Source organism: Mustela putorius, unplaced genomic scaffold, assembly GCF_011764305.1.
Source record: "Mustela putorius furo isolate JIRA1106 unplaced genomic scaffold, ASM1176430v1.1 tig00000407_pilon_pilon_pilon, whole genome shotgun sequence".
Classification (NCBI taxonomy): Eukaryota; Metazoa; Chordata; class Mammalia; order Carnivora; family Mustelidae; genus Mustela; species Mustela putorius.
The window spans coordinates 6,119,223-6,147,121 of NW_025421373.1; the positions used below are offsets into that span (position 1 = coordinate 6,119,223).

The 27,899-nt window shown below is 38.6% G+C and overlaps 1 protein-coding gene and 1 long non-coding RNA gene across 5 annotated transcripts; both read left to right on the top strand.

Moving 5' to 3' along the window:
* The first annotated feature begins 40 nt into the window (after window positions 1-40).
* Window positions 41-22,525, top strand: CUNH5orf22 (chromosome unknown C5orf22 homolog). Of its 4 annotated transcripts, XR_006606585.1 has the most exons (10): window positions 41-222; window positions 1,494-1,639; window positions 3,172-3,321; window positions 6,436-6,865; window positions 9,201-9,263; window positions 9,504-9,625; window positions 13,305-13,371; window positions 15,482-15,621; window positions 21,210-21,459; window positions 22,471-22,525. XR_006606585.1 is itself a non-coding variant. In XM_045079439.1 (9 exons), exons 1-9 carry the CDS (start codon window positions 142-144, stop codon window positions 21,226-21,228), a joined length of 1,218 nt encoding a protein of 405 aa, XP_044935374.1. In that variant the 5' UTR covers window positions 41-141; the 3' UTR covers window positions 21,229-21,618. The 4 variants fall into 4 exon arrangements, 3 of the variants coding, with proteins under 3 accessions (XP_044935374.1, XP_044935373.1, XP_044935375.1); XM_045079439.1 differs by lacking the exon at window positions 22,471-22,525 and having other exon boundaries at window positions 21,210-21,618; XM_045079438.1 differs by lacking the exons at window positions 21,210-21,459; window positions 22,471-22,525 and adding an exon at window positions 18,748-20,391.
* A 47-nt stretch (window positions 22,526-22,572) lies between these two features.
* Window positions 22,573-24,689, top strand: LOC106005013. Its single transcript, XR_001178170.2, has 3 exons — window positions 22,573-22,639; window positions 23,052-23,420; window positions 24,196-24,689. It is a non-coding gene; the product is annotated as an uncharacterized LOC106005013 (long non-coding RNA).
* Window positions 24,690-27,899: the final 3,210 nt, after the last annotated feature.

Below are 27,899 nucleotides of genomic sequence, written 5' to 3' on the forward strand. Positions count from 1 at the left end.
CCTCTGCGTCTTCCAATGAGGAACCGCAACCGGGTGAGCGCGCATTTCCACGCGGGAGGGGCTGTGGGGCTGTAGCTCCGGCGTTCCCGGGTCCTAACCTCGCGATTGCGGCCCCCTGGGGTGCTGCCGCGCGGGAAGACCATGGGCGACGCTGTGAGAGAGCGCGCTCGCCTCCGGTGCTACCCCAAGCTCCCAGTGTGGGTCGTGGAGGATCACCAGGAGGTGAGCGGGCGGCTGCTGAATCCCGGGGCAGAATCGCGCGAGGGCCAAGGAAGCCGCGGAGCCTCGGTATCGAAGGCCAGAGATAAGCAGAATTGGTTACCCGCGCGAGTTCCATTGCTGTGGGGAAAAACGCCGAAACGACTAACTTGGGAGAATAGGCGCTGGCGTTTGTGATTCGCTGACTACCTGTGGGGCCCCTCATTTAACCTTCACGGTTGGCCCAGAATCCCACACCAACAGCCGGTGGCGTCGGGATTCGAACTGGTGCCTTCTCCCTGCGGAGCGCCGTGTCTTTAACCTGCCGGTTAACGCAGGCTTCCAGCTTTCCCCGGCGTCTCCATCGCAGCACGGCTGTGTGTAGGTGGGAAGCTTTTTATAAAGAATGTGGGCCGCCGTCTGTGACACAGGGACCATCATCGTAGCACTCTTGGGGCTGCGGGCATTCTTCTGTGCTTCGTGTGTACGTAAATCATTTTAGGCAGGGCCCGGCTTTTATAAACACGGAAGATATTTCCCATTTTATGGCAGTGCTACTTTGGACTAGCTAAAACGATGCCTTGGTCTGTTCTTCTGGAAGGGAGGCTCCATGGATTCGAGACTTTTTTTTTTTTTTTTTAATTTATTTATTATTTATTTATTTAATTTATTTGAACGAATCGGCCTTGGAAGATCTCTGGATAGGAAAGGGAGAGAGGATGAATCCAGATTTAGGCATAGCGAAAGGAAGTTGAGTTCCCAGGAGGTAGGGATCGTGGGTATGGGCCTGAGAAAAAGCACAAGGGCGGGTTAAGCTGTGCTTTCAAATTCGGTGTTAAACCTAGAAGTAAGGAGACTGTAACAGGACAGGAGACCATCTAGTCTAGCTCCACCATCCTAAGGTGTGGAAAAGGCCAGGAGAACCAAGGTAGCTTGAACACATCCTTATGCGGGAAGGTGTATTAACCACCAGTTACTTCTGCGGGCCAGCCCTTGTCTGTTGACACACATCATCTTCTGAGTTTGAGATGGGGCAAGATGGCAGCAAAGAGATGCCCACTAAAGCCTTCGGAGATGGGAGCTGGAACATCTGAGAAAAAATAAAGCATGGGAAGGCTATCCAAACCCACCTACAGTGAACAGATTTTATGTTTTCCTACTTCTTAGCACCCTGGTGTGCTTCAAGTTACGTGTGTTTATGTTAAGCATTGTTTTTCCAGGCTGCAGTTGAGCATATGAGCGTATGAGCATGATTTCAGCGCTAATTCTGAATGTGTGCATGTGTTTTTTTACAGGTCCTGCCTTACATATACCGGGCCATTGGCTCAAAGCATCTTCCTGCCAGTAACATAAGTTTTGTGCATTTTGATTCACATCCAGACCTCCTTATTCCTGTAAATATGCCAGCTGACACTGTGTTTGACAAGGAAACACTTTTCGGGTAATATGTGGTTTTTTTGTTAATGATTTTTTAATTTTATTTTATTTATTTATTTGACAGAGAGAGATCACAAGTAGGCAGAGAGGCAGGCAGAGAGAGAGAGAGGAGGAAGCAGGCTCCCTGCCAAGCAGAGAGCTTGATGCGGGACTCAATCCCAGGATCCTGAGATCTTGACCTGAGCGGAAGGCAGAGGCTTAACCCACTGAGCCACCCAGGTGCCCCAATGATTTTTTTTTTTTTTTTTTTTTTAAATAAACTCTTCCCCCAATGGAGGGGTTAAACTCAAGACCCGGAGACCAGGAGTCACACGCTCCACCAAGTGAGCCAGCCAGGCATCCTTCTTTATGAGATTTTATGTGTTTGAAATACAATTGGCAATACATGATAAACAAAGGAAACAGACTTTGCTGAGCTCTTGAGTTTTGTTTTTGTTTTGTTTGCCTTTTTTATTTTATTTAGAGCAAATATTGACAGACTTTTTCTTAAAGAGCCAGATAGTAAATATTTTAAGGTTGCACCCCATATAGTCTTTGTTGCAACTACTTATCTCTGTCCTCATAGTAAGAAAGCAACAATGGACATCGTATAACTAATGGCGGTGGCTATATTCCAATAAAACTCTGTTTACAAAAACAAGTGGCCTAGCCAATGTTTGCCAGCCTCTGCTTTAGAATATAGAATTTTGGAAGTAGAAAAGACTTTAGAAGTTACCTAAGCCATTTCTCCCTTCCTCCCCACTTTAGAAGTCTGGATACTAAGGTGCAACAAAATGTATTTTAAACATGTTGTTCATTGGTTGTATAGGCAACATACCTTTAATTTGTATATCCTTCCTTCCTCCAGTATTGAGTCCTTCCAACCTCTCAGTTTCTACTACTTTCTCCTCAAAGGGTCATATGTAATATATTTTTAAATAAAGACTTACTAGAGTCTCTTCTGTAATAAAGTTCTCTGAAATTCTGCCGCTGTCTCATTATGTATGTGTTAGAATGTAGCCTAGTTATACAATATAAAAAGTTGTGTGCACAGCAGTAATTTTCCTTTAAACTATAAAATTAAAAGATTAATCATTGTATTTTGATCAGTCTTTCTTTCAAGAAAAATGCTGTTAAACTTTCAATTGAATCACAAGTGCTGTTCCTTGAGAAAACCTCTGTACTTCAAAGTATGTAGCAGAAGTACTTTTTGCATTTCTCATTTTGCCACCCAGAATATTTAAAATGTATACTAAGGGCCAAGGTTTAATATAATTAAGAAGGACCTTTTTACATGAAACTGGCTTTCAGAGGGGGTATTGATGCTTGATATGAAGAATATAGTGACTACTAGGAGAGTTGGTGCCGTTGCCTTGTTTAATCTTGGGACACCAACCCACCATTGCTTTGCACCATCCATGCAGGTGTCAGTACAATGAAAAGGGGAAATGATGCCTTAATGTCATCAGGAGAATTGTTAAACTCTTGTTCTGGGTGAAATTACATTTGGGGAAAGACTCTCACTAGTAGTTTCCATGTTTTCTATTTCTTTTTCAGAGAATTAAGTATTGAGAATTGGATTATGCCTGCAGTTTATGCTGGCCATTTTTCTCATGTGCTATGGCTTCATCCCACATGGGCTCAGCAAATAAGAGAGGGCAAACATCACTTTTTAGTAGGCAGAGACACTTCTACCACAACAATCAGGTAATTTCCTCGTGTTATAAGAGGGAATGAATGCTTCTTTTGTCTTATTTTGAATCCCCATGATAACTCATAAGTTGTCTGCATACAGATGGGCTCAGATTAACCCTCAACTCTTTTGAAGAGTTCTCCAAACACCAGGAACAAGTTTTAAGTCTCTTAACCTTCTTCACACACTATTTATATTTTGTTACCGATCTTGTTGGTTTTGAGTAATATCTTCATCTTCTGGAATTCTGGATCCATTGATGACTAATTCCATTAAATCATTGAAGTACCTTATAGATTATATAGCTGATGATGAATTTTACTATTTCCTTACAATATAATTATTGTCTGCTGAGTTTAACAATTAGCAGTAGAAAAACAAAATTCCCTCATTTTGAATTGTTTTTTTGTGAATCCAATGGCTAAAAAGTAGATTTGGTGTTTTTATTTTAATAATATGATTAGCTTTAGATAATTAAATTAAGTTACAGCATTTTTTACTTGAGTTACATGTGCAGCTGTTTTTGCTATGTAAGCTCTTTAACCGATGTTTTATGGATATTGCAATACTGTATCTTTAGAAATATCATCACATTTTTTACTTTCTCCATTCTTTTGTGATGGGATGAATGTTTTAAGCACTGAAACCATAACTTTTTCAAAGGTGAAAGGGTGTGGAATAAAATGGTAATACACTGGAAATGAAATACAGTCTTTCTCATTGAAAGTGATACTTTCTTTTTTTTTTTTTTATTAACATATAAAGTATTATTTGCCCTAGGGGTACAGGTCTGTGAATTACACATTTCACAGCACTCACCATAGCACATAACCTCCCCAATGTCCATAACCCAGCCACCCTATCTCTACCCCACCACCCTCCAGCAATCCTCAGTTTGTTTCCTGAAATTAAGAGTCTCTTATGGTTTGTCTCCCTCCAGATCCCATCTTGTTTCATTTTTTCCCTTGCTACCCCCCACGACTCTCCGCCCTGCCTCTCAAACTCCTCATATCAGAGAGATTGACTTATTTCGCTTAGCATAATATCCTCCAGTTCTATCCACGTCATTGCAAATGGCAAGATTTGGGGGTGGGGGAGGGCGGTTGATGGCTGCATTCTATTCCACATCTTTATCCATCCATCTGTTGATGGACATCTAGGTTCTTTCCATAGTTTGGCTATTGTGGACATTGCTGCTATAAACATTCGGGTGCATGTGCCCCTTCAGATCCCTATATTTGTATCTTTAGGGTAAATACCCAGTAGTGCAAGGGCTAGTATCCAAAATCTTTAAAGAACTTATCAAACTCAACACCCAAAGAACAGATAATCCAATCAAAAACTGCACAGAAGACGTGAACATACATTTCAGCAAATAAGACATCCATATGGCCAACAGACACATAAAAAAGTGCTCCACATCACTTGGCATCTGGGAAATACAAATCAAAACCACAGTGAGATATCACCTCACACCAGTCAGAATGGCTAAAATTAACAAGTCAGGAAACAACAGATGTTGGTGAGGATGTGGAGAAAGGGGAACCCTCCTACACTGTTGGTGGGAATGCAAGCTGGTGCAGCCACTCTGGAAAACCGTAGGGAGATTCCTCCAAAAGTTGAAAATAGAGCTACCCTACGGCCCAGCAATTGCACTAGGGGGTATTTATTCTAAAGAAAGTGATACTTTTTATTTCTGATTTATCCTTAATGATACAGTTAAATTTTGTTGTATGTTCTTATCAGTTGCACAAATAACTTTGTTGTGAAACCATGAAAATTCTATTTATTGAGGATATTACTCTAAATAAATAAATAGGACTCCACATAGAATAAGTATTATATATAATACTGGTATACATGAAGAATGGTGGTGCTTTTATTGAGTATTTCAGTGAGTACACCTAACTATCTGTAACAGGTTTCTGCAAAATCAAATAATTTTGAATAACCTGAAAAAGACATTTGAAACTCAATGTATAATAATATTAGGAAAAATTTTATTATCTGGTGATTTTACTTAATCCTGCAAATAAAAGTTTACAGAAGAGACACAGGTATGTAGTCTGAGATGCATGTGTTTGTACAGATAGGAACAAAGTGAAGAGTCCTTTATTAAAGAAGAATATGAATTTAGGTTGGGGGATACAGCCTTTGACATTCTTGGAATGGCACAATTTATAATAAGCCTGGATATTAGCTGTATTATGCCATTAGTCTTATTTGGAAACATAATACCTTTTTCAGTTTAAGCCTGAATAGCTAGAGAAAGGTGAGTAGGAACTAAATATTAACCATTATTTTAGTTGGATAGAGCCTACCCCTGAAAGAAGCATTTAGTTTTGCTATTTATTCCAAGTACTTCCTAAGGCATAATATAGTTGAAAAGCTAAGAACATGATGATACACTTAAAATCAGATATCTGTAACTTGTAAAAATACATTCTGCATGTGTATAAGATTTTTTTAAGTTGTTTTCCATATTAAAATATTATGGTTATACAGAGTTTGGCACAGCTTTGAAACACATCAGAGGGAGCTATTGTTAAGAGAAATAATTTCCAGATGTCATTTTTCTCTTAAGTGATTATTTGGATGAAGTTACAGCTGGTATGAAAGTGATCCAGAACACTAGCTGAAAGAGGATCATTTATTTCTTTCTCTTATTAGAGTTTACCACACACAGTCCAGAGCCTATGTGGCAGTTTACAGGTTCAGAAACCCCAGCTCCTTTTATCTTTTTGCTTCATCTCTAGAGCATTGCCTCTGTCCTCATAGTCCAAGATGGGCTTGTCATTTGCAGGCTCATGCACCAGGCAGCCCGTAGAGAGCAAGATTATGTATGCCTCTCTTCCACTCACAGCCTTAAGCCAGAACTTAGTCATACAACCACACCTGGCTGCAAGATAGGCTATGAAATAGTCTTTACTTTGGGCAGTTGTGTGCCCAACTAAAAATCAGGGGAATGCTATCTCTGCAGAAGAATAGGAATTAACGAAAGTAGGGAGAGCACTTAGTTTTCGTTAAATATGTTCTTTGTTACATTTCTGCAGTGCTTTGGAAGTGCTACATGAAATGTCAGCTAATTTGTCTGCTTGTCTTTAAAACAGTTTTTTCCTCTAATCCAGGGTTACGAGTACAGATCATTACTTTCTAAGTGATGGTCTTTATGTAACTGAAGACCAACTAGAGAACCAAAAACCTTTACAATTGGATGTAATTATGGTAAAACCTTATAAACCCTGTAACAATCAAGAAGAAAATGATGCAGTGTCTTCTGCTAAGAAGCCAAAGCTAGCACTGGAAGATGCAGAAAACACTGCTTCTACTAACTGTGACTCTTACTCAGAAGGACTGGAAAAGGACACATTGACACAGAGGAGGGGCCAGATTTGCCTAGAGCAATCATGTTCATGTTCTTCTGAAAGTCAAGAATGTCAGACTACAGTCAGCACTGGGGAAATTCTGGAAATTTTGAAGAAAGGGGATGCATTTGTGTTAGATATTGACTTGGATTTTTTTTCAGTCAAGAATCCCTTCAAAGAAATGTTCACTCAGGTAAATGTATTTTTAAAATGTAGATCTTGAGAATTGTATGACATTTTTCTAGATCAGAGATCCACAAACTTCCTGCAAACAGCCAGGTATTAATTAAGATTTATTGGGGGTCCTATATGATTTCTGTCACACATTCTTCCTTGTTGTTAGACCTTTTAAAATCATACGCACCTGTTTTTTTAATTGAATTATGTATGTACCTTTCTTAACTCAAGGGCCATACGAAAACAAGTTGTAGGTTGTGGGTTGTTGATCCCTGCTCTAGATAGCAGTTATTATTTTGTGTTTATGAATTGGGGTAATATGTATGTGGATAGTTGGAAAAACTAAAATCTCATAGTACAAGAAAGTGTATGCATCAAAGAATATCACTCTCTCATCCCATTCCCATTCCCTCAGTTTCCTACATCAGAAAACAAACGTCATGGCCAGTTTCTTGGTGTATCTTTCCAGAGATTCTACATATATAAAGTGCTGTGTGACAGATTTTTCACTGGACTATGAGGTCCCTGATTTTACACATGTACTATCTGTAGCTAATGATTTAGGCCTGTGATTCTTAGGGTACCTTAGCAGATCTTAAATGCAGAAAGCCAGACAATATTAGCATGCACAGATCTGAGATGAAACATTTAAGAAACCAATAAATTCATGCTCCAAGTGAGCATTCCTTAGTACATTTTATAGCACAGTAACTGCTTACTTTAACATTGGGAAGGTTGTTCAAGTCTATTCTTTTTGGGATTCAAACTAACTATTTTTTCTACCTAAAATTGTTTGATTATAATGATGATGTTGCACTTAACGATCCTAATTCAGATATGTATTGGAAGCCATTGTGATTTATCAAAGAGCTCTAAATAGGTATTGATTTAAAAATAGGTAAGATTTGAAGATTTAGTGTAATCTGAAACAAGACTGGGGGACCTAGAGTACTCTCCCAACCTGCAATAAGGGAGAAAAATTGCAGTTTCTTTCAGCTCTTGTACATGGAGCCAGGGGTTATATCCATAAATTCTTAGAATCATGGAAATGACCTTAGAACTATTTAGAAAGCTTGAAGAATAGGCATATCTGAAAGTTGAAGAAACTGACTTTTTAGAAATTTATATTACAAATATACTCAAATTTTTTGTTTTGGGGTTTTTTTAATTTAATTTAATTTTATTTTCAGTGTTCCAAAATTCATTGTTTATGCACCACACCCAGTGCTCCATGCAGTACATGCCCTCCATAATACCCACCACCAGGCTCACCCAACCTCCCACCCCCACCTTCCAAAATGCTCAGTTTGTTTCTCAGAGTCCACAGTCTCTCGTGTTCATCTCCCCCTCTGATATCCCCCAACTCACTTCTTTCTCCATCTCCCAGTGTCTTCCATGTTATTCCTTATATTCCACAGGTGAGTGAAACCATATGATAATTGACTTGCTCTGCTTGACTTATTTCAATCACACGTTTTTAATGAAGATTTCTACAAAGTTAGTGGCAAGGAACTTAGTGGCAGTTACTTCTTTTCCAGTGCTATCAGGAAACCTGGGAAGTGGAGGTTTTTATATCCTTTTTTTTTTTAAAGAACATGTGCAGAAGTTCAGAGTGAGTTAACTTCTGTTTGTTACTTCTACTGCTTATTAGCTGCTTGATCTTGGAAAAGTTACCTAACCTTTCTGGCCCACAGTTTCTTCAAGTTTAAAATCAAAATAATGACAGGAAAGTTACAGGATTATTATGATGAGAGGAGTGGCACAACATTGTGCTTAATGAACTTCAGCTCTTGCATATAAACTCTTCCCAACAGTACTCCTGAAAGGGATTATTGGGGCCAGATATACCCACCTATAATGGGGCTGTTTAGTGTGCTAAATGAGGGGGGAGACATTCTTCTGGAAAATCTGTGCTTAGAAGGCATCATTCTTTCATTGTGTCTGCCCCCAGTATTCCCTTTGAACTTCCGAGTTCTCTTCTGTGGCTAGGGAAAGGACTGCAAGGTGAACATGGAAAGTTTTTGTAGTTGTTATTAAAAACGTATATTTCCTATACATAGCTAAAATCTGTTTAGATAGTAGGATATATCCATTTAGAATGTAGAATATTATTAGAAATCTTTCATATCAATCTTTTTCCATAGCTAATTTTCATACATTATTGTCAGGATAGAGTTACCCTAAAGCAATGACAGTGTTTACAGTAACATCTGAGTTAAACATTTTCCCTGACTTTCACAAACTAATCTTTCAAGGATTATCTAAGATAATGTCATAGCCACTTTTTACTTAAAGCATATCATTGAAAAAAATTTTTTTTCCAGTATATGGATTTTTGTTTTGTTTTCCAGGAAGAGTACAAAATCTTACAAGAATTGTACCAGTTTAAAAAACCTGGTACCAACCTGACAGAGGTATCCTTCATTTGTTTCTTTTGGATTTTGTCTATTTATTGCATATCTAATAATATCTTATAAGTCATTAGAGTGCTCTCAGACTTCTAACCAAAATCTTGGTGTGTTTATTGGAGAAGCCCATGGTTAGTACTGAGAAATCATGATTTTAACTAATTGAACTGATATTTTCATTGCAATGGGATTTCACTTATTTTTTCAAAAAATAATTATAATCTTGGCTTTTCAATGTGTTTAAAGGAAGATTTGGTAGATTGTGTTGATACTCGAATTCATCAGTTAGAAGATTTAGAAGCTGCTTTTGCTGATTTATGTGATGGTGATGATGAAGAAACTGTACAGAAATGGGCTTCAAACCCTGGGTAAGACCTTGAAACATTTTTTTCCCCAACCCTATTTTAGTCCTAGATATATTGTCAAATTTGCCAGATAAATTACTTTTAAAAAATCACTATTAAGTGCCAACAGAAATTTACTAGCAATGGCTAGCCTTTGCTGAGTATGTTCTATGTGCCCAATTCTAAGATTTTTTCTTACATTTATCTCATTTATTCCCTACAACAATCTGATGACTTCATTGTTATTATGTTCATTTTATACATGAGGAAACCAGGGTACAGAGGTTTAAGTTGCTCAAAATCACATATTAAGTGGGTATGTGCTTAATCATTGTGCAGTGACTTCCCCTGTGATATATAATATGTGGTGCTAGGTCTTAGGGAAGATTAAAAATTGGTAAGACAGCCCGCATTCTAAGTAGAATAAGAAAAAAAATTAACCTATCAATATAATAATTACAGTAAAAGTAAATGACTAGAAAAGTAAAATATAATGTGAAAACTTGCCTCCTTTTAAGGATAGCCCAACTACAAGTAGAAGCTTAAGCTGCTCATGACATGAGGGAGCAGGATTTGAAAGCTGGATTCTTCATCAGGTCCTCTTTTGGGCCAATCGTCTCAGCATTAACATTACCTTGAAAACATGGAGAGAATAGTTCTTTTGGCATGATCGTCTGTCATTTTACATGGTGGGGTAAAGAGTTCCTTTAGTATTAAAGCAAATTTGAAAGGTTGTTGGCATAAATAGTATAGTTACTTTTCCCTAAACTAATTCATTTTTTCTAGTGCAGTATAGTTGACATTACCATATTATAGTAGTCTCAAGTGTACAGCATAATGAATTGATAATTCTGTATATTACACAGTGCTCACCGCAGTAAGCTTAGTTACCGTCTGTCACTATACAGTGTTTTTACAATATTGATTACATTCCCTATGCTTTAGTTTTTATCCCTGTAACTTATTTATTTTATGGCTTGATTTGCACCTCTTAATCCCATTCACCTATTTCATCTATCTCCCCACCCCTTCTGGCAGCCACCAGTTCTTTTATTTATGAGCTTGTTTCTGGGGGTTTTTGTTCATCTTTTTAGACTTCTTTGTTCTGCTTTTTAGACTCCATATACAAGTGAAATCATGTGGTAGTTATCTGACTTATTTCATTTAGTCTAATAATCTGTAGGCCCATCCATGTTGTCATGAATGCCAAAGTTGCATTCTTTTTTATGGCTGGGGAATATTCCATGGTCTATATACACATCTTCTTTATCCATTCATCTGTCAAAGGGTTGACAGATATGGGTTGCTTCCATATCTTGACTATTGGAAATAATGCTGTACTGAAAATAGGAGTGCATATATCTTTTCAAATTAGTGTTTTTGTTTTCTTTGGGTAAATACCCAACAGGGAAATTACTGGATCAAATGCTATTTCTGTTTTTAATTTTTTTGAGGAACTTCCATACTGTTTCCCAGTGGCTTCACCAGTTTACATTTCTACCAACAGGACACAAAAGCTCCCTTTTCTCCAATTTTCATCAACACTTGTTATTTCTTGTTCTTTGATTCTAGCCATTCTGACAAGTGTGAGGTCATTTCTCACAGGGGTTTGGGTTTCCATTTCCATGATGATTTGTGATGTTAAGTCTCTGAAATAATTCTTTAAATCATAAAACTCAAAAGGCCAGGAAACTAAAATAGGACCATCAGACCCAAACATTTTTGTCCTCATGAGCATAGGAATCCAGAAGTAGCTTAATTTCAAATTGATCTTCCACAAACTGAGATTCTTCTGCACAGTATAAATATAAGAAATCAGTTATAAGATAGCAATATAAATTAGAGTTAGAATCATAGGGGCTCCTGGATGGCTCATTGGGTTAAAGCCTCTGCCTTCGGTTCAGGTCATGATCCCAGGGTCCTGGGATCGAGCCCTACATCGGGCTCTCTGCTCAGCAGGGAGCCTGCTTCCTCCTCTCTCTCTCTGCCTGCCTCTCTGCCTACTTGTGATCGCTGTCAAATAAATAAATAAAATATTAAAAAAAAAAAGAGTTAGAATCATAGTGCTCTGAGCCACTAAGACTTGTTATGTCATAGTTATTTAAAATAATTCATCAGATATATAGAAGAATACAGAAGAAACTGGAATAGAAGTTGCCTCTGGGTAGAGGAATTCTGTGGCTGAAAGATAGTTATAAGAGAGAAACATCTTTTACTATTTGTGTATGTTACCTATTCAGAATATTCAATGTAATTTTTGTTTAAAAATAAAGTATTGAGAAACATCCCTGAAATAGAAACATCATAAAACTTCGTTATCACTAAGGAAAGCCATGATATTATAGTTTTCACATCAGTAAATATTGACCAGGCATTTTAACAGTCAGTTCACACTTTCCCTCTTTCACATAGAGTGCTAATTCGAAAAATGATTCCCTCCTTTTTGAAATTATGATGGAAGAGGGAGATGTAGAAATAACTTACAGGCTATGAGTCTTTCTAGAAATATTGAAAAGTACCTATTATTTTGTCATGTCTCAAGCCAAGTTTAAAGCTTAAAACAGCATGAAAACCTTGGAGTCCTGAATGTAGCCCATAGATGGGGCCATTTTTCACTGAACCCACTGTGCCTGGTGAGCATGCCGAGTTAACTCTTCATCACCTGCAGGGAGTTCTTTCAAAGACTTGGAGAAACAATGAGGCTCCAACAGAAGCCGGTCCAGACTGTGGCTGGAATTGGGGGGAAAAAATAGCACAAAGGAAAAGTAGGTGAGACAAGCAAGAAAAGTCTCCCCAAACTTACCATGCCCCTGAAGGGCCAGATCCTCAGCATGAAGGAGTCCTCACTATTAAGAAGTAGAGGAGGTAGGTGATTAGGGTCCAGAAGCCCAGAAAGTATTTCTAATAAAAAGAAAGAAATAGCAGGATGAGTTGATAGATAGACCTCCATGCCTCCCTTTTTCTTTCTTTTTTCTACCCCCACCCCCCGGATGAGTAGATACTAGTGAGGGAGGCTGAATACTAGAACCATTAATTAATCATGGCTTCCAAAGAGGTCCACCTAAAGTAAATCACTTAAAGGCACTATTGTTAGTATACCAAATGGTATAGAACTTTTCCACTTTAATTGTGTATGTCAATAAATATATTCTTAAATTTTTTTAACTTTTGAGAAACTCTTTTCATCACCATGTGCTAAAGGCACTTAGTTTTATTGCTGATGAAAATAATTTTTAGGGCACCTGGGTGGCTCAGTGGGTTAAGCCTCTGCCTTTGGCTCAGGTCATGATCTCAGGGTCCTGCTCAGCAGGGAGCCTGCTTTCCGTCCCCCCCCCCACCCGCCTACTTGTGATTTCTCTCTGTGTATCAAATAAATAAATAAAATCTTCTAAAAAAATTAAAATTAAAAAAAAAGAAAAGAATTTTTAAAGTCAGGGTGGGCTTCCATTTTTAAAGAAGAGGAAAATCCCAGTTTCTTGAATGCTAATTTTCAACCTTTAACACAATCTGTAATATTGTGGGTAAGAAAAAACAGGGAACATTTATTTCTTAGTATTTTAAGATGATATTTAAATATCTTTATCTTTCATTTTTCTCAAATATCATGTGACACATTCTTAAAGGTAAAACTCAAGTATAATAGATCATTTGCTTCATTGCTGAGGTGGTATGATGTTTAATTGAAGGGTGACTTTTTTTCCAGAATGGAATCACTCATTCCACTTGTACAGAGTTTGAAAAAACGGATGGAAGTACCAGACTATGAAATGGTAAATACTTTATATTAAAGTATAAAATTAACCCTTGAGAAAGGCATTTTTCTGAGTAGAAAAAGTAAGTTTTATTAAAGTGTTTTTCTTTTATTTGTGTTCCAGGAAAGTGTAAATGAATTATTTTATTTAAATGAGAAGAAATGAAAAAGTATATAACCTTTTAGAAGTCAGAATACTGGAAAAGTTTTCCAGAAAAAAATAAGTTTTCCCCAATTTTAAGTAAGAAGCAAAAATGCTATGTATTTTTTTGGGGCTCCTGGGTGGCTCAGTGGGTTAAGCCGCTGCCTTCAGCTCAGGTCATGATCTCAGGGTCCTGGGATCAAGTCCCGCATCAGGCTCTCTGCTCAGCAGGGAGCCTGCTTCCTCCTCTCTCTCTCTCTCTCTCTCTTTCTCTCTCTCTGCCTGTCTCTCTGCCTACTTGTGATCTCTGTCAAATAAATAAATAAAATCTTTTAAAAAGAAATGCTATGTATTTTTTTATTTTGTTTATGGTCAGAACTCTCCTTGCCAGAGAAAATAAATACATAATTTTTAAAGTTATCCCTTATTTATTAATTCATTTTCATACTATCTTCCCCCTCTTATCTTTCTTCTCTCTGAAAACTTTCCTGATTGTCAAAACCAAGAGAAAGACAAGGTATTCTAGCAAGTGCATCTCCACTCTATCAGCTCTGTCACTGGCTTTGCTTGCCAGCAGTGATCTGAAAACTGTGGTAAAAGTGGATACTGTCAATGATAATTGCTTTTATTTTTATATCATTTCACAGTCTTTGAAGCATAAATTTTACCATCTGAAGTACAAGTGTCTTTTCTCAGATTTTGTGCCAAAACTGAGACCCACAAGTCTTCTTTTACTCGTAATGCTTCTTTGACTTCAATAAATCATGTTTTTGCTCTACAGTTTTCTTTAATTGTGGAATACAGGCAAACCACCTTATTTGAACGGAAGTTTATGTACTAATTTAATGCCAACTTTATAAGAATAAAAAAGTACTAACAAAAGAATATTTTGGTTAAATTGGAGCTAGTCCAAAACCCACTTTTTTTAAATAGCAATTTTTAAGAATGATAGAGTTAGAAGATACTTAGGGTATTAAAAATGTTTTGAGCTTGCATGACATTTTTGGATGTGTTTTCATGCAGATCCCCTGTAAATGTTACATTATATCAGGATTTTTCCAGTGATAAGGAGTTTTCGGACACGAGTGAAAGAAGGAAGGGATGGAACGGGCTTGATTGCAGAGTATAGAATCAGATATCATGTGCCTGTAGCTTCAGGATTAGACAACTGTTTTGATCCTTTGAGTAGAAAAGAACATGCACAGTCTGTCATTTTCCTACATTGATTGTTCCTAGTTAAATTTTTGATGTGTATCCAGAGCCAATAGCAATAAAATAGCAGATTAAAGTGTTTTTTATTTCCCAATCTTTACATTTATATACAGTAGGCAAAACAGTGACATACTGAGTTCCATTTTTCAAAACTTCAAAACAAAGGATGTAAAATGTTAGCCCATGAGTCACTTCTAACTTTCAGGCATAGTTCAGTGCTAAGACTGGAGCACCAGTCATTTACATGTAAAATACATCTATAGATGTCATAGTATGTGTTGGTACACATAAAGGATACATAAGAAACTGGTAACAGGAGAAAGACTTTCCCTTATATCCTCTTGAAGTTTGAGCATAGTACTAGATTAGATACATGTATCTAAAAAAAAATAATAATATGTTGAAGGAAAAGGTAAGATGAGAATATACACAGTTTTATATCAGCTTTTAGATTCTGAGTGAAATGGATAATTTGCTAGAAGATATGAATTATCAAAATAGACTCAAGTAAAGACAGGAACTGAATTCATAATTACAAAAAAAAAAATAGTTAACAGAATTATTCCTATATAAAGGACATCAGGCCCAAACAGAAGTTGCAGGCAAGTTCTTCTAAAACTTTAGAGAGTAGAGAACGTCTATAGCACAGAAACTGTTAAGGAAAAAATAAGCCCAGTCCACAACAATATTAAAGATTTGTCAGCAAGGACATTAATAGTTGAAAAATCTAAAAACAATAAAGTTATGGTGTAATTTTTAATTTTCTTATTTTCAGGTTCACCAGGCTGGTCTAACCTGTGATTACTCCGAACTTCCTCACCATATCAGCACAGAACAAGAAATTGAATATCTTATTCACTCTGTATATTATTTACTGAAAAATTTACCAAAACCTACTCTTGTGACAATTGCAAGGTAAGTGTGGTAGCCTGAGTCATGGTCCACTAAAGATATTCACATCCTAATCTCCAGAACCTGTGTATGTTATCTTATATAGGAAAAGAGACTTTGCAGATTAATTAACTCAAGGATTTTGAAATGAGATTATCCTGGATTATCCAGTGGACCAGTGAGCTCACAGTGGTCCTTATAAAAGGAGGACAAGAGGGTCAGAATCAGAGAAATTGAAAGATACCAGGCTGCAGGCTTTGAAGGTGGAGGATAGGGCCACAAGCTAAGGAATGCAAGTGGCCTCTAGAAGCTGGAAAGACAGGGAAACAGATTCTTCCCTAGAACCTAGAGAAGAAGGCGGTATCTTTATTTGAGGACTTCTGATTTCCAACAAAACTGTAATAACTTTGTATTGCTTTAAGCCACTGAGTTTGTGGTAATTTGTTATAGCAGCCATAAGAAATTAACACAGTCTCCATAGAGGAATCGTCAGATGTTGTATTTTCTCTTTCCTTTTAGCGATGGTTGGCAAACAACATACAGTTCTTACTATCTTGTCTTTAAGTTGGTGATACTATTCAGATGAACACGAGAATTCCCATTTGTGGGTCTTCAATAGAATATTTAGCTGCTGCCATGTTTCAAATTTGAAAGTAATGTGCTGAAAGTTACCACAATTTAATAAAACTTTTCTGTGTTAATCTTTGGGTTGGTTTTATATGAAACTGTGAGTTTAATACTTTAATATTTTTATTGTAATGTCCTTTTACATCCTAAAATGAAATTCATAGGTAATCTGACCTACATACATGCATAGTTTAAGTATATAGAAATATTATACATAATATATAGATAATATAATTGTCTTAGTTCATTCAGGCTGCAATAACAGAATACCGTAGACCGCCAGGCTTATAAACAACAGAAATTCATTTCTCACAGTGCTGGAGGCTGGGTAGTCCAAGATGCAGTCACCAGCAGATTCAGTGTGGTGAAGAAAGACCTGCTTCCTGCGTTACAGACAGCCGTCTTCTCCCTGTAACCTCACATGGTAGAAGGCATGAAGGAGCTTTCTCTCCCTCTGGCATCTATTTCTTAATGGCATTAATCTCATTCATGAGGACTCCACCCTCCTGACTTAATCACCTCCAAATATGATCACACTGGAGATTAGATTCAACATAAGGATTTTGGAGGGACACAAACATTCAGTATGTAGCAATAAACTCCCTGTACACATAATTTAAATATATGTAATATTAATTATATATGTATGCACACACACAGATCATTGTAACATAAGAGAAATGAAAGTAACTGATGAAGTAATACATATTAAAATGCCACACAAGGGGTGCCTGGGTGGCTCAGTCAAGCGTCTATGTGTCTGCCTATGGCTCAGCTGGTGATCTCAGGGTCCTTCCCTGTTGGGCTTCCTCCTCAGTGGGGAATCTGCCTCTCCCTCTTCCTCTACTCCTCCCTCTCACTTATATGCATGTATGTGTGTTCTTTGTGTGTTCTTTCTCTCAAATAATAAATAAAATCTTTAAAAAAAATTTTTTTAAGCCACATAAAACTAGCATTTTTACAGAGTCACTAAGTGTAAAGTTACAAGTGCAGACAGACACTCACATATTGTATTGGCGAAATACCATGAACAGCACTGTCATAGTGACATGGTTTTTCTAGTCCTAACAACCTCTCGGTAAAGTTCTGAACTTAAAGTCCAGCCTTCTCTCCACATACAGCATAGTTGCAGTCCTGGGAAATTTAGCTCATATTTAATCCATTTCCAAAAATACTTTGTTCACCTGTAGAAGAATATTAAATTCGAGGCTCAAAAAATTAAAAACAGGTTTTTTTTAACTTATATGAGTGTTCTGTGGACTTTGGAAACTATATAGGACACAGGACAAGTATTTACATTCATATTACAGAACTGTCCTGTGTATTGTAAGCATTCGAACGACCCTGCCCTCTTGCCTTGGCCCCTTAATTATCATTGTGACAATCAAAAATGTACCTACACATGTCCAAAACTCCCTCTTGGGGGTAGTTCCCCTCAAGAACTATTCTAATACTGTTTTAAAGAAGCCAGAAATCTTTTTGAAAGCATCGAAGTACTCCTTATTTATTAAGGCTATAAATTAAATTTTATCCTTATGTATATATTAGACAGTACTTAAGAATTTTAAATTTTTCTGTTTCATTTATTGTGTGTTATTAACATCAAGCCTCAACAATAACCTGATCACCAGAGAATGGAATGAGTTCATCAGAAGTCTTACAGATTATGTCTTTAGGTCTAAAATACTTGTGACAAGGACTAAACTAGATAACTAAATCCATTTCCTTCTATAAAGATTTCCAATCCCACATCTAAATGGCTTTCCTCACCCCAGTCCAGTACCAGGAGACAGTGATAAAATCATTTTAGATCTTAATCTGGCTGTAATTGTCAGTGGCATTCTAACTGGTTGGTAACTGAAGTTATAGTTGCTGATTCTGACTCCCCCAAATACAGGTTCCAGCCCTATCCCACTTTGTTCTTTTCTCTTTAATACCACCTGGGAAACTAATACCAATACCAACACATCTCCCTATTGCATTTTGGGTAATCCTATGTACTTGTATAGTTAACAAATCGTTTTTAGAAGCAGAAATGTTTTATCAGTTGGAAAGCCTCTACTCTTATCATTTCTAGCCCTACTGTGTCCATAATAAAAGAATGAGAAAGATACTCAATCACGAAGATAAAAACCCCCAGTATTTCCAGCATCTCCCTTCCAGGGAAATAGCAATCTAGTGATTAAGCACTGAAGCTTTGAAGACACGCTATGTCATTTTGAATCCCATCACCAGCACTTAGTAGCTAGGTGATCTCCGTAGGTTAATCTGTTTCATATTCCTTTAAAGGAATCGTAAATGTATGTATTTTGTAGAGTTGCTGAGAAGAGTAAAGAACATAATATAATGCTCCTGACATAAACATTTAGTAGCTTTCAACTGTTTTGTTTTTTTTCCAAAATTCAACACACTTTCATTTCTATTTTATATTGAAATCAACACAGGCAGACTTTTCTTCACTGCGCAGTATGATCTCCTCTCCTTTACATGTATTTTTCTTTTTCTTTCCCTTCTTGGTTCCAGGTCAAGTCTGGATGATTACTGTCCTTCTGAGCAAGTTGACACCATTCAAGAAAAAGTCCTCAATGTGCTACGCTCCCTCTATGGAGCTGTAGACATTCACCTGGTGTACTTAGCAGAATGCTCTCCATCCTGAAACAACAAAACACTAGGCTCCTATTACATCTTGATGTAATAACAGGGTTTTCATTAACTTATTTGTAAATGCGTTTTCCAGAGAAGATGGAAATAAATGCTTTTATATTAACTTTAAGTTAAAATCTTTCAGGTATTTTGAATCTCAAAACATATCATCACTTGTCAAATGATGACAATTATTTTTTTACATCAAGTCTGCCCCCGGCAACTGATTGTTGCTTATTCTTCTACTTTTCCATCATTGCCTTCTTCACTTTGTAAGGGTTGGGTTTTTTCCTCTTTTCCCCCTATGTCAGTTGGACTGTACAAAATTGATTCATCTATTCATTCAACTAACTGACATTTATTGAACACTTAATGTGCCAAACATAATTAAGTGCTGGATATGTGGTAATGAACAGAATAGACAAGGTCCCCTGCCCTCTTAGGGTACAGCTGAGAAACAAATTATGAATTATGAGAAGGATTATGAAGGAAAGGACAACCATAAACACATCTTAGGCATGCTCTTAGTACTCAGGGTACCCTAGCTATAGAAGGAAGTAACATTCTCAAAAGCTACTACCAAAAAAATAAACTTGCCTGTCCATGAAAATCAGAAAATCTACCTTTCCAAGATTGTCAGCGTTGTGGCTCAGCTGTTGCTGCATACTGTCACATTGTTGGAGTGGAGGAGGTCTGGTTGAGTAAAGTCAACTAACAAAAATTTTCTTTGCTAATCAGAAAAGCCCTTTAGGGTTTTTGGTGCCTCCACATGATTAGTATGGACATTCATTATCATCATAATTCCTAAGTGCCACTTTATTGGCAGTCTCGGTTGATAATTTCTAATAATAATCTAGCTTTTAGTGAAAATAGAAAAAAGATAGATCCTTAATTCTGACCTACCATAAATACCCAAAGACTTAACTGCCCTCTACCAGCCTCTCCATCAGTAAGAGAGCCTACCTAGTCCCTCTTAATCATGGAACTTTTTCATTTGCTTAATTTGCCAAAGTCTTCCCTCTTCGGTATTCCTTATGTACAGCAATCATTTTTACCTACCTGATTTTCTTTTTTTTTTTTTTAAGGTAGGGTGGCAATTGTTCGGGGTGGGGGAGGGGAGACACTCATCCATTTCTCAATCCTAACACAGCAGTTGTTTTCATTTTTGCATGTAGCTTTTGGGCCTTGACCACATGTGTACATGTTGAGTTGCATGTAGCCACAATTACAGTGTGTTACCTAACTTATGGCTAGTACCCAAGTTCCATTCCATTGCCACTCAGTAGATGGCATCAGATCCCATTTTTCCAATGATGCTGTTTTCCAGCAAATTTTTCTTGTCATCAAATTGATTTCCCAAGGCTGATATCGTGAATACCTGTTTCTGTTGTGAGAAGCAAAGCAAAGTGATTCAGCTTTCCCTTCTGATAGAACGTTATTTGCCAGAAAGTTTTCTCTGTAAAATCAGAATTGTAAAACAGTGCTATTTTTAAATTAAAAAAAAAATTATTAGAGTTCTATAAATGGATGTTACTTTTATGAGTAAATTATTTTGTGTGCTAAAAGAAATTTTTAAAAGTGTGTTCTGAGGTTTTAAAGATTTTAAAACCAAAGTAGCACTAATTTTATGTGGTCTCGGTGTGTTCCTAACACTGATCTTATGATCTGTTTGAGTAGTCAGTTCCCATGAACTCGATGTGACTCATCATTGTTTTAACTCAGGTAGGATAAAAGGGCATCAGTTTCTTTTTTCAGAATATTCATTGTTTCATTCTGCTCTGTGATTCTCTTTGAATGAAATTCAGTTCCTATTTGTTAACTAGCACCAACTTGGCAAATTACATCACTGTGCATTTCTAATAAGAAGATACTTAGTTTATCAAGACGTCCTTCATTTGTGTTTTAAGTACCAATAAGGTATACCACTGTACAGGGTTTTGGATTATATACAAATATCACTGAAGCATGGGATTTTGAGCACTTTTTTTTTTAAACTCTGAGTTAAGGTATTAACAAGTATATATTCCCCAGTATCAAAGAAGAAAATTCTTTTTTTTTTTTACTTCAGAAATATTTTTTGTAGACCTCTAGCTTTGAGTGTTCTGGATCCTCAAGGAGCTCTTAGTCAAAGTTCTTCACTCTTTACAGGATATTCTCTCTAAATCTTTATTTTGTTTTAGCAGTAGTGGATTGCTACTGGATTGCTGGCAATGTTTGCATCATGCTGCTTATGGTTTATAGTCAGTGGTGTGTTTCTCAGTGCAAGATTATCTCATTCACCATACTTCTGAAGGGAAAGCACTTGCATGAAACTGAAGGAGTTTTTGTTGGACATCTTTCAGAACTGCTCGAGATACCTGAGGATCCTTACTGGACTGTGCCTGGTCTTCCTGGTCACAGCATTCTCGTGCTTGTTTCCAAACTGACTGGTCCTGCACTGTCTCTGTGGTTTCGTAGTTCCAGCTGCACTCCTGGGATCCCAAACATCCGTGCCATCCCGTCCCTTTATTGTCATTTGGGTTCAACAAATGAAGTTACGTGACTGAAGAGGTTTCTATGAACCTGGATTCTTAGGAAGGAGTTCCCTAAATGGTAAATATTCCAGTTGGTCACTGGAAGGGTAGGTCTTACCATTGCAAATTAGTAAGTTTTCATTCAGTACATTAGTATCTTGGGAATTTGGTGCCTATGACTGAGAAGCAGGAGCTCATTACCAAGGCTGAAGCAAGGCTGAGGTTGCAAGATTTCACTTCCTTTTTTTTTTTTTTTTTTAAAGATTTTATTTATTTATTTATTGAGAGAGAGAGCATGAGTGAGGAGAAGGTCAGAGGGAGAAGCAGACTCCCCATGGAGCTGGGAGCCCAATGCGGGACTCGATCCCAGGACTCCGGGATCATGACCTGAGCCAAAGGCAGTCGTCCAACCAACTGAGCCACCCAGGCGTCCCAGATTTCACTTCCTTTGAAGACCTTGTTGAACAGTCATTCGACCTCCAGCTACAGCTTCCCTGCCATGTCTGTAACTTCAAAACGCTCATCAGTGGCACCTAGACCTTGAAGCCTCGCTATCAGCCATCAGCACTGTTTAGGGGCCTTCACACCCTTGCTGATGCGAAGCATGCCAAGACGAAGATAAGGAAGAAGTGTTACTCCTGAACATAGTGGAGCATAGTTGTAAAAGTGTGAGCTTCAGAGAGCTACTGCCTGGCTCCAGTGTCCCCTTCTCTACATTCCCATTCCTGCTGAAAGACCTCTCTAAGCCTCAGCTTCCCTTTTACAATAAGAGAGTTTAGCTCATTGGGATATTCTGAGGATTAGCATAAAGAACCCTTAGCACAAGGACCATTCAGTAAACATTGGTGATTATTTTCAAACTCAGCCCTGCTTTGAAATTCCTGTGATGGCTATTCCAAGTCTCAACTGCTCTTCTTATACCTCTCCTAAATCCTGATTTTTTTTAAACCCTATGTTAGCTCCTGTATTTCTGTGAATGATGGAATTTAATTCTTTTTCTTTTTTTAGTCAAAGAAAGCAGGCCCTTGCTCATAAGAAAAGAAGTAACAGCTTTTTTTTTTTTTTAAGATTTTATTTATTTATTTGACAGAGAGAGATCACAAGTAGGAAGAGAGGCAGGCAGAGAGAGAAAGAGGAAGAAGCAGGCTCCCTGCTGAGCAGAGAGCCCGATGCGGGACTCGATCCCGGGACCCCGAGATCATGACCCGAGCCGAAGACAATGGCTTAACTCACTGAGCCACCCAGGAGTTACTTACAGTGTAAGTTTTGTCTTGAAATTGGTACAAGGATCCCTTTATTCACAATTTAAAAACTTGTACTCTTGCAATCCGAGGCAGGGGTGAAGGGGGGAGGTGTCAGGGAAGTCAAAGTCTGCCCTAGTTGGGTTTTTTTTCCCTCTTTACACTTTACTTCCTGCCTGCTTGTAGATAAAGCTAGGATTTGTGATGCTAAACCTGATACAGTCAATATTTAGAAATTGCTACCCCCAACTTATAATTTACCTTCATAAAATCTAGAATTATCTTCATCATTTTTTTTATCTTCATCATTTTTAATGTCGCTGATTATAAATGACCTCAAGCAAAAGAAAATCCATCTTGTATCAGCCAGAGCCTGACAGGGACGTGGGGGTAGAGAGAGTACCACCAAATATCTCCCTGTTATTTCCAGACCCCTCCAAAGCATCCTTTGTCTGGGTCTCCGCCTTACCACAGAGCTGCCTGTGCCTGGTGAGCATTAAGGAAAATGCTGTCATCAGAGAAAGAGCGAGTGCCTCTGTCAGCTTGGCCTAGTAAGGTCACATAGCAGCCCATCAGACTTGACCCTGATGGCTCATGGAGGGAGACCCATCGTTGTCTCCCTTAAGTCAGGCTTGGAGCTCGGTGCGAAAGCCAGCCGTGCAGACAGAAAGCACCCTGAACACCGCATGGCACCATCTACAGCACGGCCCCATCGAGAGCAGTTCCGGGCATCAAGAGACACTATCCTCGCAGGGTGACCCAGAGGTCCTGGTGGCTTTGAAATCAATCCAAGTTCAAGGTATGTGTGCTGGCTCCTAGTTACATGAGTTTGGCAGTTTAACCTGTCAGAGTCCCTGGTGTTCGACGTGACTCGAGGCCTTCCCTGTGTTCCTGAGGGCGTCTCTGGTGTCCAGGATTGCACCTTAGCCGTTTACATCTGCTCCCACCCCAGGGCACTAGCAGCATCTTGAGGTCCTGTCATACGTCTTCGTAGCCCCGGGCTCCACCATAGTCCCTGTCCTCATAAGGCCTCAAAACGTGTTGAATGATTTTCTGAGTACAGAAAATATCAGTGGTCGTTGAGGCTTGGCAGGAATAAGCCTTGTTATGTGCCCTCTATTGTACATCCTCTTGTTAGCGTGCTATCTTTGAAAGCAAACTGGACAAACGGAACCGTTAATACAAGAACATTTACCAAGGATTAAGTGTTAAAAGCGAGTCCAAACGAGCTAAAGAATACTACCTATAATCTAGTGATCATGTCCATAGAATAGCTGCGTTAAACATGGAGGAAGGGCAAGGTGTCATCTCACCAGCTCTTTTTTGCAATCTCTTCTCTTACGGATAATCCTGATGAGAGCCATGTTCCACTTCCATTAGTTCCAATGCTTATGTTAACATGATGTAAAAATGTATAGAGTTTGAATTTGGCCTCAAAATTTCATATTTAACACTACCGTACAGAAACTGTGGACGTGAACTTTTGGTCCCTAAAAAGAATATTGCCCTGGGATTATAGCTTCCCTGAGTGTTGGTGGAGTAACACTCTTCCTCACTTCTGATTCTCCTTCCAGAGGGAGGCGGCACCTTCCAGTAGAGTCCTGACCCTGCTGTGCTCTTTTCCTCCCTCCTCACCAGAGCAAGAGTGAAAGCAGGGAACTCTCGAATGCCTTCAGCTAAAAGCGTGTGTATGTTCTGCTTTGTCCTTCATGCCATGGTCTGTGAGAACAGGCCCTGCGGGAGAGCTCACCACCGTGCAGGGGTGCCCGGCGACGGCAGAGTCTGGAGCGCGGCATCAGGAAGCCAGTTGTCGCCACAGACTTCAGCCGTGTTCTTTAGTACCTGTTCTATGAGTACTGATGATGGCTTTTTTATCTTCATCTGCCTATTTCTGAGTCATTTAGAAGCTTACTGGAGAATGGTTAGGTCTATTGGGCTTCCGCAAACCCCAACATGACAATGCTTGTTTGTTAAAAAATATGGAAAGTTTATAAATGCAGTAGCTCTTTGGAATTCCAGCCAAAAAGGACATTCTCTGACCATTCTGAATAAAGCCACAATAACATCATCTGTTTATACAGTCTGTTTCTCTGCTATGGAGTATAGACATCTAAAAATGTTTTTTAAAGATTTATTTTACTTTTGAGTGCTTTTCTTGGATGTCAGACTGGTGTTTTATTTTTTATTTGATATCATGCTAAGATAGGCAACACAGCATCTAGTGGGCCTCCTATATCAGAACAACTCATTATGACAGAAGAAAACATCTTACTTACAGTAGCACCATTTCACTCAAAAAAAAAAAAAAAGAAAAGAAAAGAAAAACTATGAATAAACAAAATGAAACATTAACATTTATACAAAAAAAAAGCTTTAAGAGGGTATAAATGAAGGCATGACTATGGTAAAATACATGTTGGGGTTTTTTTTAAGATTTTATTAATTTGTTTTGTTAGAGAGAGAGTGAGTGAGCACAAGTAGGGGAGTAGCAGGCAGATGGGGAGGAAGAAGCAGGTTCCCTGCTCAGGGGACCTGATGAGGGGCTCCATCCCAGGACATCCGGGATCACAACCTGAGCCAAAGGCAGATGCTTAACTGACTGAGCCACCCAGGTGTCTCGAGATACGTGTTTATATAAAAAGATTCACAGTTAAAAAGATGTCAGTGTTTCCCATGTCAAACTACATATATTGTAATTTCAATAAGCATATGAATGGGAGGGCCCCTGAGTGACTCAGTTTAGCGTCTGCCTATGGTTCAGGTCGTGATTCTGAGGTCCTGAAATCAAGTCCTGCATCAGGCTCCCTGCTCAACAGGTAGTCTTTTCTTCCTCTCCCTCTACTGCTTCCCCTGCTTGTGTTCTCTCGCTGATACACACTCTTTCTCTCTCAAATAAATAAATGAAAACCTTAAAAAAAAAAAAAAGCCTATGAAGGAGAGATTATTTTAAGTAGTGGGGCTAATTCTAAAGTTCATATGGAAAAATGATCATGCAAGGAAAAGTAGGGGGAAAACCCCTGTAAAATGAAAGTTAGTAAAGAGATTAGCCTGACCATGTACCAAAAATACACTATAAAATTATATTAATTTGAACTGTAATGCTAGCATGTAAGTGGAATGGAGTCTACAAATAGATATATATTAAAGTAAGGATATCAAGTTTAAGGAAAGGGAAAAACCAAGAGATTCATACAAAATGAAAGATTACTTCTCATTTGCATAAAGTCCCAAACAGGTGTTTCTGCTTGGCAGGCTCTCCTGCAAGCAAGGATTCTGCCATCATGCTCCTTGCATCTGTAGCTCTACTATTCTCAACACATGGCTCCCCAAGTTATCTTGGAGGATATCTCCATTCCAGCTAGCAGAAGGCTAGGAAGATGGCAGGTCACATGCAGATTTCAGGTACGAGACCCATCATTTCCTAACTGCATGGGAAACTGAGAAATCACCTTTCTGTGTGCCCAAAAAGAGGAGGGAAAAGGTTTGGTGAATACCTAGCATCCTCTCCCACAAGACCCAAGTACATACTGGAAGGTATGTAGTCAGGCTGGCATTTTCTATCAGTGGGGAAAGATGGAATATGCTGTAAGTGGTGCTGAGGAACTAGATAGCTAGCTCAAAAAAAAAAAAAAAAATGAAGCTGGATTCCCAATTCATTCCTTACAACAAAGTAAATTACAGTTGGATCAAATCTGAACAAAAAGAAAAGTATTAGAAAACACAGGAGAAAAAGGAGGCCCATTTATAAATCAGCCTGCCTACCCAGAAAGCTCAGAGATTGGTGAGAACTGTGTAGTACATTCACCTAAATACAGCCATCCCATGTTTCACAATCCTAATCCTTCCCTTTCGCGGTTCTGACCCTATTTCTCCGTGGGACACCTGCCTGGCTCTGCATTAGGTTTCCACTGTAGCTCTGAAATTGTTATGATTATATTTTGAGGCTAATTTTCACCCTCATCTGCCCTCTTGCTGCAAGAGATGACGGTCTAAGTAATTAAATTTGGCCATGAAAGCCTTCTAGCTTTCATAGCATGCCCTGAGTTGATAGTTGGCTTCCCCAATGTGCCTTCTCCAAAGCTTCCAGGAAAGTTAACAGAAGCCAGCCTCCACAGTCCTGAATCATTACCATTGCTCCATGTGGTTCAAGAGCAAGAACTTATCCCTATCCAGTCCCTCCACTTGTACCTCATCCTAAACAATCATACATGAAAGTTTTGGGAAATGTGCTGCGACAGCATGCCATGGATCCTCACAACCTCTTTAAACCTGCAGTGAGATTCTTGTTGCATCCTGAACAGGGAGTGAACCAATTCTCCAATTCCATTCTTGAGCCCCATCTTTCTAGGGCCAAACCTGATGCCATCTATTTTAGTTGAGGTCCTCCTGAAGCAGGTATTAAGGCAAGCATATGAGTGCCTGCGGTTTATCTGGGAGGTGAGATCAGGGTATGAGGGAGTAGGGAAAGTTAGGAGGGAAGGTGGAAAAGTAAATAAAGGCTATTTCAATGAGAAGATGACTGCTATAGTCAACCAGAGTTGCATTCCACTCAGGAATCAGCAAGGACATGGCTTAGAATTGCCTACTGAGGAAAAGGGATGCTTGTGCATTTATCCACTGGTTCCCATTCCTCATATGTTGAAAGTTGCCTTGGAGAGCCACCCTGGACAGCCTACCCTTGCATAAGCTCAGCGAACTCCTGTGGCACTGCACAATGCTGGATGCAGGAAGAGAAGAAGAAAGATCCAAGCACAAGTTAGGTGGCCAGAACATGCAGGAACTGCCCTCCATGGCTGCAGGTAAAGTTGGTGAGACATCTGCAGCATCTGCTACCAAAAGAATTAAGATGCCAATTTTCCCTATTTCTTTAAAATTTTTATTGTTTTATGTTAGTCACCATAAAATATATCATTAGTTTTTGATGCAGTGTTCCAAGATTCATTGTTTATGTACAACACCCAGTGCTCCATGCAATATGTGCCCTCCTTAATACCCACCACCTGGCTCACAAATCCTCCCACCCCCCATCCCTCTGAAAACCTCAGTTTGTTTCTCAGAGTTCACAGTCTCTCATGGTTCGTCTCCCCCTCTGAGGTCCCCCCTTCACTTTTCCTTTCCTTCTCCTAATGTCCTCCATGTTTTGTTCCACAAGTAAGTGAAACCAGATGATAATTGACTTTCTCTGCTTGACTTATTTCACTGAGCATAATCTCTTCCAGTCCCATCCATGTTGATGCAAAAGTTGGGTATTCATCATTTCTGATGGCTGAGTAATATG